Here is a 9,554-nt window from a genome sequence, read left to right as displayed (position 1 = left end):
CTATCACCCAGCCACCCCATCCCTCCCACCCCCCACCACTCCAGCAACCCTCAGTTTGTTTCCTGAGATTAAGAATTCCTCATATCAGTGAGGTCATATGATACATGTCCTTCTCTGATTGACTTATTTCACTCAGCATAACACCCTTCAGTTCCATCCACGTCATTGCAAATGGCAAGATCTCATTCCTTTTGATGGCTGCATAATATTCCATTGTGTATATATATACCACATCTTCTTTATCCATTCATCTGTCGATGGACATCTTGGCTCTTTCCACAGTTTGGCTATTGTGGACATTGCTGCTATAAACATGCTTCTTAAGCATTTTAGCTTAGAGAGAAGAGGCTGAGAATCCCCATACTAATTCTCAGTCACAAGCTTCCCCAAATCCATCTGTTTTGGTGTTCTACCCCTTAACATGGAAAGAAAAAGTAAGTAAATAGTGAGTCCTTCTTAAAACTCCCTCTTGTTTCACTTCATTATAGTCCACCAACTCTGTCGTATTGCAGTTTGCGACAAATCTACTTTAACTATATTTTAACCTGCATGCCAAAACAAGGAATGAAACATTTTTCTGTTCTTCCCTCTCCCACTACCTAAAGAGACGAACTTGATTTACTTTATTTTTAAAAAAGATTTTATTTATTTATTTGTCAGAGAGAGAGAGCGCGAGAATGGGGAGCGGCAGGCAGAAGGAGAAGAAGGCTCCCCGCTGAGCAAGGAGCCCAAAGCAGGACTTGATCTCAGGACCCTGAGATCATGACCTGAGCCGAAGGCAGATGCTTAAACAACTGAGCCACCCAGGTGTCCCACAAACTTGGTTTACTTTAACTTAGTGCTCTATTATAGTCTACAGCAGTCCTTTTCCCCAATAGAAGGGCAAGTTAAATAATTTTCTTATTTCACTCATGTGGAATTTAAGAAACAAAACAGATGAACATATGGGAAGAAAAAAGAAAGAGAGACAGAGAAGCAAACCATAAGAGACTCTTAACTATAGAGAACAAACTGAAGGGTGTTGGAGGTAGGTGGGTGGGGAAGGGCTAGATGGGTGATGGGCAGTAAGGAGGGCACTTGTTATGATGAGCACTGGGTGTTATACATTAAGTGAGGAATCACTAAATAAAAAATAATAAATAAAAGTAAAAAACAATTTTCTTAGAACTCTTAAGTAGGATATTTACAAATTTTTAAATTTAATTTTCAATTTAAATTACATTTAATATTACACATTCTGAGCATATCAATGGATCTACCTTTCCATTTTATATACATTTACTGAATAGCCCCCTTGCTTCAAGAACAGTCCTAGAGATCAAGGAGCCAAGGATGAGTAAGTCAGTCACACGCCTGTCTTCACTTGTGTTTGGGAAACAAACATAAAAACTGTAATAGCTTTATGTAGAAGGCTGATGGGAAAATTATTATGGAAACTTTGCTTGAGTGAGTCAGGGAAGAGGAAGCTTCATAGAAAAGGAGAACTTTGAGCCCAGTCTTGAAAGATTTTTAAGAGTTTGAGTGGAAGATGTTTTAGCGAGAGGTGTACTGCAATTATTCTAGCAGACTATAATCAGTTCTCTAGGAGTTTAACATAAAATTTAGGATTGGAAGCTAGTGTAAAGCATCCCGTGTGTCGTTCTAAGAGGTTTGTGCTTTGTGTTGGCAATAGGGAAACTTTCATGGACGTTAATAAGGAAAAGTATGAAAAGGGTTGTGTTTGAGAAGACATTCTTGGGATGTGTTCAGAATGGAATAGACAAAAGCTGTCCTGGATGTCCAGATAACTAAATGGGAAAATATTGCAAAATCCCATTGAAGAGATGACAGAGGCCTTAATAAATGTAATAATAATGGAAATGAAGAGGTAAGCACAGACAGAAGCACAGTCGCAGATCAGAATCAGTAGCGCTGCTTGGAGAAGGAGGGAGAGCCCCAGGACCACTGACAGATTTTCTGTGCGCCATGTGCAAAGTTTAAAAAAGCAGCATCAACATCAGTGACATTTATTGAGGGCTTACTCTGTTCCAGACACCGTGTCAAGCTCTTTGCTTCCAAATCTTATAACAATCTTATAAGACAGATACCATTATTATCCCAGTACTACAAAATACATGAAATTTAAACTACCTTGGGGGGACCGCTGACATGGAACTGGAGTACCAGTAACCTTGAATATTTTGTTCAACATATGTCGAAGTATATTATTTATGTTCTCGATAGTCATATGAGGCAGTGGTCAAATACTAAATTCACGTTATTTTAATAAACAGGAAATTGACCTGGAAAGAAATGGCAGCTCAGGAGTGAACTCTGGGTCTCAGGGTTCCCACGCTGGAGAGCTTTTCTGGCTCTCAGAAAGTTACTATTACTGGAGAAGATACTGTGTCCAGTTTGTATGTCACAAAGGACATTTCTGTGGAAGAGGTACTAGGAAAAAACATATTTGAGTTCAGACTCTTAGTTTCAAGTGAAAGTGATTCTGAGCACACCAAGGTATCTTACAGAACTGAAGGACAGGGATGCAGCTAGTGGCAGGAGCAGCTAGAAAGGTCTCCAAAGGATCACCACTGCCCTTTTCTTCTTACCTATTTGAATTTTCTCTTTCTCTCTTTCCACGGACTGGCTTTTGTCAATGTAAGATTTTATTTTTTCTGAGGTCTTTTTTTTTTTTTTTTTTGCATAGAGAGGACAAATCTTAGCTACTGGGATTTTTTGAAAATTGATATTCAATTTATTAAAGTGAAAAAATCCTAGAATTTAGTTTCCCTTAAGCTTTTAATTTTATTTTATATATATCACATAATTCTATTTACAAATTAGTAAAATTTAACAATCACTTTCAGAGTGGTCGTTGCTGTCTAACTCAGGTTGCAGAACTCACAGAACAATCAGGCTCCTTACAAATTAGTTAATTTAATTGCCTTAAACATTTTAGACTGCATTTATAATTAACATATTTGTGACAAGTGAAATTTTCTCAGGTACTTTCTCAGCTATTTAAATTGCTCTAGTAAACTTCATAAATTAAATTAATAAATGTGATAAATCTGAAGTTCTCTCACGCATTTTAACAGTGTTTACAATCTTAGAAAAATTCGGGGGTGCCTGGGTGGCTCAGTTGGTTAAGCCACTGCCTTCGGCTCAGGTCGTGATCCTGGAGTCCCGGGATCGAGTCCCACATCGGGCTCCCTGCTCAGCAGGGAGTCTGCTTCTCCCTCTGACCCTCTTCCCTCTCGTGCTCTCTATCTCTCATTCTCTCTCTCTCAAATAAATAAATAAAATCTTAAAAAAAAATCTTAGAAAAATTCTCTCCTGATTTTAAACTAAATTACAAGTTCAAATCAATCATTCAATTATACTTTTATTTTTTCTAAGATTTTGTTTGAGAGAAAGAAAGCACGAGTAGGGGGAGGGGCAAAGGGCGAGGGAGAAGCAGATTCTCTGCTGAACAGGGAGCCCCACCCAGGGCTCAATCCCAGGACTCTGGGATCATGACATGAACGGAAGGCAGACGCTTAACCAACTGAGCCACCCAGGCGCCCCTGGTGATGGCACTCTTATGTAATACCTTCCCCTTGGAGGGCTGGTATTTTGTGACTTCCAGTGAATTTCCACGAGAAATGACACTATCTCATTTCCCAGATTAGGGTATAAAAACCCGGTTTCTGTCTTTGGTGATCTCTCTTCTTCCCTTGGTTGCTTGCTCTAATGTAGCCAGTTTCCATGTAGTGAGCATCCCTATGGAGGACCCATGCGGCAAGGAATCGAGGGAGTACTTCAGGTAACAGCCAGTGAGGAACTGGGGCGTTCAGTTCAGCAAGCCATGAGGAAATGAATCCTGTCAACAACAGTGAATGTAGAGTGAGTGAATGTAGAAGCAGATCCACCCCTGACCTGGGCCTTCAGATGAGGCATTACAGCCTTGAAGAGGCATTAAAGCAGAAGCATTCAGCAAAGCTGCACCTTGATTCCTGATCTACAGAGACTGTGAGATAATAATGTTTGCTGCCTTAAGTCAACAATTTTTGGAGTCCTTGTCATAAATATGTATAGTCAAGATTCTCCAGAAAAACAAACTAATGTGTGTGGTGTGTGTATATACAGAAGGAGAGAGAGTGGGAGCTGACAAGTCCAAAATCTTCTGAGTAGGCTGACAGGCTGTCAAGTCCAGTAAGAGTCGATGTTGCAACCTTGAGTCTGAAGGCAAGCTTTGGGGGTGGGGGGGTGGAGTGAGCGGGGAGAGTGGCAGAACTCATTCCTCTTTGAGGAACTTCAATCTTTTCTCTTCAGGTTTTCAACTGCTTGGATGAGGGCCATCCACTTTATAGAAGGTAATCTGCTTTACTCAAAATCTATCAGTAAATAGTAATCACATCTAAAACTTACCTTTACAGCAACAACTGGACGGGTATTTGACCAAACAACTGGGCACCATAGCCTAGCCAAGTTGACACATAGATCAATCATCATAGCTTCAATAGATAATTAATATATAATATTTAATACCAAATATGAACATATCATCCCTATCCTAATACTAAAATGTTAATTTGATTTACTGAAAATTCTCTATATTTAATTTTAAACCTCCTCAAGGAGACAATTTTATTCTTCAAAGAATAATTGGTCTCACCATTGCAGTGTGTTAAAATTGCTATTGACCTGTTATTTGGGGCTAGAATGAAAGACCTGGAACAGTAGACATACAGACTGACATGAATCTTGCCACTGACAACATGGTCCAAGACATTCTTTTATTGAATATTTCCACCTGAGTTGAATAAATGGAATTCTGCCACCTGAGACTTTAATTCTTTGTTTACCACTTATTTAGATTTTGGTTTTTTTATATATATTTCCTTTTAGATTTAAATAACATCTATTAGAACTTGCATTTTTTTCATAACTTTGTTTAACTCAAATATCACACTAGTGGGTGCACCCTGGCTTCTCCTACCCACAGAGTAGAAAACATGGCTACTAACTGTTCCCATACTTCCACCTTTACACCTGGCATACTAAAAGATGGACTTCCATTTCTTGGTTTCCATATCTAAAACTCCTATAAAGATTCCAGATGGTCTAGTTCAGATATGGTGTTGGTCACTAGACCAGGACAGTCTTATGAGAGAGGGATTATAGAGAAGGTCCTATATATAGTACCATAAGAATGAGGGGCGCTGGGCAAACAATCCCCTCGATTTCTAGTGCACAGGAAGTAAGACTCATGATGTTAGATGTATACTGCTTTAAGTTGATGAACAAAAAAGATTTGCATGCTCAGCTCTAAAAAGGAAAGATTTCATAGTAGAACTCTTCCCAATTCCTCACTTGCTGGACGTCTCAAAAGCCACCCTTCACTCTCACGCCTCAATCTTCACAAGGTCTCACCCAGGCCAGCCCTTTGGAGGCAGCAGGTAGAGCTTCACATCCTTTCTCCTTTTCCAAAACTGGAATTTTGCAGCATGTAGGTGAAAAAAAGACGCACAGCCAGAGCCAGAAAGGCAAAGGGCCAACTATTTCACATTCTAAACTTCACAAATGATTTGATTTGCTCACTAGCAACATGTTCTTATATGTAAGCCATTTTAAGCGTACTAAAAAGTAACTTTCTGGGACCATGTCTAAATGCAAATAGGGTATGATCCTATAGAATTCTAGGCACCAGAGGAAGGTAAAGAGATGTTTTTGGATATAGAGACTCTGATAGCAATAAAGTTGGAGGTTGGAGCATGGCTGCTATAGGCCCATATGTCAATACCAAGCAGAAAATTAGTTATTTGCTACTTTCTGCCACTTGGATTGTCTCTAAGTATTTGAATGTAATGATATGAAAGTGAAAAAATGGAAAACACCTAAAGAAAGCCACTGCAATGAAGCAGGAGTGATACAAGAACATCAGATTAAAACTCTTTATTGTTGTTATTGGAAGACATAGTAGCAACAGAACCAAGAATAGAGATGAAACTAAAGGAAACCAACCCCTGGATAATTCTTCAAGCACTGAATTGGTTCTTTCCTCAGCATTCTATCTTTCAAAATTGGATATTCATACATGCCTGCTCCTCAGTCTCAGGGTGAGCACTGTAAATCTTACACCAAATCACATGGAATTCATAACCTTGGCTAGGTATCATCTTGGTCCTTTTCCTCTTAAATTAATTGTATGTGGCATCTCAGAACTTCCCTACGTGGCTGGGGGCTAGAAGTGCTATTTAATCATATAGTACTTAGAATCTCTCACATGGCTAAGTGTGTATATCCAGTTCTAAGAAAGAGTAAAGTTTTGGTTACTCTAGAGTAAAAAGAAACTGCCAAGCTAGATATGAGTCACATACAATTTTTCTGTTTGGCAATGAAGTCTATTTCTGTTTTTCTGTACATTTTTCAAAGGTTGAAAGAATAGACTCTGCTTAAAGGGACTTGCAGGATGATATTTACTTAGTTACATACTTAGAATTTATTCCACTTTTACCAACTGCACTCAGATTTTCCTTTGGAAATGTCTTTCCCTCATTGTGCTAGAGCCATGAACTCTGGATGGATTGATTCCATCCCAGCTCAAAGCTGTATTGTTTTACCCCAGATAAAACAAAGATTGTTTCAGCAGAGGCTGTCACCAAAGCCCAGATAAACCAGCATTTGGTTTCTTCCTGAGCCGTGATTGGCTCAATCAGAGTAAATCTCAAGACTTTTGTTAAACGATTATAAAATGGGACAGTCTCTCTCCCCTTGGATATAAATCAAATAACATGTTGCCCTGGTTGCTATTGGCAGCCATTTTGTGGCTATGATGGAAGCCAATCTGAGGATGGAGCCAGAATACAGAGAAGGGCACAGCCAAGAGAATCATAGAAAACTGAGAGACTGCCTTAATCAAAACATGCCTGGACTTTTCAGATATGTGAGCCAATAAATCTGGTTTATCACTTATGCTAATTTGAGTTGGAGTTCTGTTACTCATAACCAAAAACATCTCAACGAATATATAAAGCATCTGGGGGAGGTGGACTTATCTGGAAAATGAATACTAGGATATAGTGAAGGTTAAATTCATCATTATTTATTCTCATTCACTGTGGCATTTCATGGATTCAAGAATATCACATGGAAAAAACTGAAAGTTAATCAGGACCAAGCACCCTTTTAATTATATATATATATAATTGTATATATATGTGTGTGTATATATATATATACAATATATAAATTGTATATATGTATAATATATATAAATTGTATGTAGCATCTCAGAACTACATATATATATATATATATATATATATATATATATAGTAGTTGATTCAATCTTATTAGAAAAATATGCCCAAAAGGGGGAGTGAGCCATTTGAAGTTTCCCTTGGTCTAAAAATTTTCTCTACTAATTATAGAAAATACCCCAAATTGGTCATTCTTACAAAAGAAGTCTTTGAAAGAGCTTAATATTCAAAATCATAATCTTAGATGGGCAAGATAAGAGCAAACCTTTTTTATTAAACAACTCATCAGGCATTAGTTTATCAGATTAGCTCCAGCAGAAATAAGAACCTTTGGGAAATGGAATACACATTTTATTAGGCAGAAGAAAGGCATGAAAGAAGAGAGTTCTGCCTACAGACGAAGGACAGGTGGGGGTAAGGAAAGAGTAGTAACGTAACAAAAATTGTTCTAAAAACTAACCTCACTTTAATTTTTCCAGAGCCATTCTATGCAGAGAATGTTGATAAATTATATCTTAATGTTTGGACTACTTATTTATATGAGTATGAACCCTGACACCAACAATTGGCAAAGTTGTAAGAACATGTCCTAGAACTAGAAGTGGTTCAAGCCAGAAACCTGCAATAAACAAACTGAACGGATGCTACACTTCAAATTTTACAATTTGCCCTTCTACTCCCTTCCCCAGCCCCTTTCACTCTCCCTGATCCTGCCAATCAATGACTTTCTTGGCAACTGTGCTTATAAGATATTTGCATGACTTCGCTCCACTTTCCATCTAACCTGGAAAGAAACCAATTTTGTGAAAAACTTCTACTTGTCTCACCAGAAAAAAAGCAATGATTAACTCCTAGAACTGCATCCACACATAACTGAAGCTGGTTCAGCTCTTAGTTCACACCCTCTGCTTTTCCAAAAGAAATGGAGTTCTTCTTCCTTCCATTCTTTAACTGCCATTTTTTCCCCTAACACATTAAATATAAGATTGTTTGATTTGAGAGAGGTTTCTAAATATTTATGGAAGCAGCTTGAAAGGAAGTCTTTATAAAACCACTTTGGGTGCACACTATTCAAGCTCAAGGTTGAGGCCATCTGTGGCCAATGAACTTCTGAATGTCGGAAGTGTGCTAAAAAACTGCAGGATTTTCGCTAACACCAGTAGAGCTTGCCTCTATGACTGGAGTTTGATAGTACTCTCTGCTACATTCAGTTTTTTAGAAGAAAATCCATTGCAAATTAGGTCAGATGTTAAAAAGCTTTCTGCTATCACCTAAGTATCTACATCATAAATCTGAAGAGAACCTGGGAGAAGCTTCTGATGGCAGCTCGTGCCATTGTTGCCATTGAAAACCTAGCTAATGTCAGTGTCATATCGTCCAGGAATAATGGCCAGCGAGCTTTGCTGAAATTTGCTGCTGCTCCTGGAGCCACTCCTATTGCCGGCCGCTTCACTCCTGGAACCTTCACTAACCAGATCCAGGCAGCCTGCTGGGAGCTGAGACTTCTGGTGGTTACTGATCCCAAGGCTGACCACCAGCCTTTTACAGAGGCGTCCTATGTTAACCTGCCTACCACTGCTCTGTGTAACACAGACTCTCCTCTGCACTATGTGGACATCGCCATTCCTTGCAACAACAAGGGAGCTCACTCAGTGGGTCTGATGTGGTGGATGCTGGCCAGGGAAGTTCTGCGCATGCGTGGCACCATTTCCCGTGAACACCCATGGGAGGTCATGCCTGATCTCTACTTCTACAGAGATCCTGAAGAGATTGAAAAGGAAGAGCAGGCCACTGCTGAAAAGGCTGTGACCAAGGAGGAATTTCAGGGTGAATGGACAGCTCCACCTCCTGAGTTCACTGCTACTCAGCCTGAAGTCGCAGGCTGGTCTGAAGGCATGCAGGTGCCCTTGATGCCTCTTCAGCAGTTCCCCACTGAAGACTGGAGCGCCCAGCCGGCCACTGAAGACTGGTCTGCAGCTCCCACTGCTCAGGCCACTGAATGGGTAGGAAAACCACTGAGTGGTCTTAAGCTGCTCTTCCACAAAGGCAAACAAAATGGAAATAGAAATGGAAAAGGTTGACGGAAAATAAACAGTTTGTAAAACAAAAACAAAAAAAAAACACACACAAAAAAACCACTTTGGAAAAAAAAATATTTTGTTCTTCCTACAGAAAAAAAAGACCTTAAAAATATGTTTTGATTTCTTTCTAACTGAGGGAGAGAGAAAGGGGGGGGTACAAAAGTGTAAAACTACCACTTGACCACTTGGTAGTGAGCTAATATTTTATAAAAAAAATTATTAAGAAAACTCTTTGGTGTGTAAAATCAAA

At 39.1% G+C, this 9,554-nt stretch overlaps 1 protein-coding gene and 1 non-coding gene across 2 annotated transcripts; both read left to right on the top strand.

The window, feature by feature from the left end:
• Positions 1 to 1,823: 1,823 nt before the first annotated feature.
• On the top strand, positions 1,824 to 9,310 carry LOC141372557 (small ribosomal subunit protein uS2B-like). Its single transcript, XM_073891276.1, has 2 exons — positions 1,824 to 1,867; positions 8,500 to 9,310. Exons 1-2 carry the CDS (start codon positions 1,824 to 1,826, stop codon positions 9,302 to 9,304), a joined length of 849 nt encoding a protein of 282 aa, XP_073747377.1. The 3' UTR covers positions 9,305 to 9,310.
• Positions 8,283 to 8,432, top strand: LOC112826250 (small nucleolar RNA SNORA62/SNORA6 family). The gene has a single exon (XR_003208881.1). It is a non-coding gene; the product is annotated as a small nucleolar RNA SNORA62/SNORA6 family (small nucleolar RNA).
• Positions 9,311 to 9,554: the final 244 nt, after the last annotated feature.

This window comes from Callorhinus ursinus, unplaced genomic scaffold (assembly GCF_003265705.2).
Source record: "Callorhinus ursinus isolate GAN/ISIS: 27379988/994484 unplaced genomic scaffold, GSC_fseal_2.0 scaffold4, whole genome shotgun sequence".
Lineage (NCBI taxonomy): Eukaryota > Metazoa > Chordata > Mammalia > Carnivora > Otariidae > Callorhinus > Callorhinus ursinus.
This window is presented reverse-complemented; position numbering and strand designations above follow the sequence as displayed.

Excerpts from the sequence above, each read along its gene's own strand:
- LOC141372557 (XM_073891276.1), top strand. The coding sequence starts at position 1,824 with ATGACAGAGGCCTTAATAAATGTAATAATAATGGAAATGAAGAG. Across the intron at positions 1,868-8,499 it reads ATAATAATGGAAATGAAGAG|TATCTACATCATAAATCTGA; the intron begins GTAAGCACAGAC and ends CTATCACCTAAG.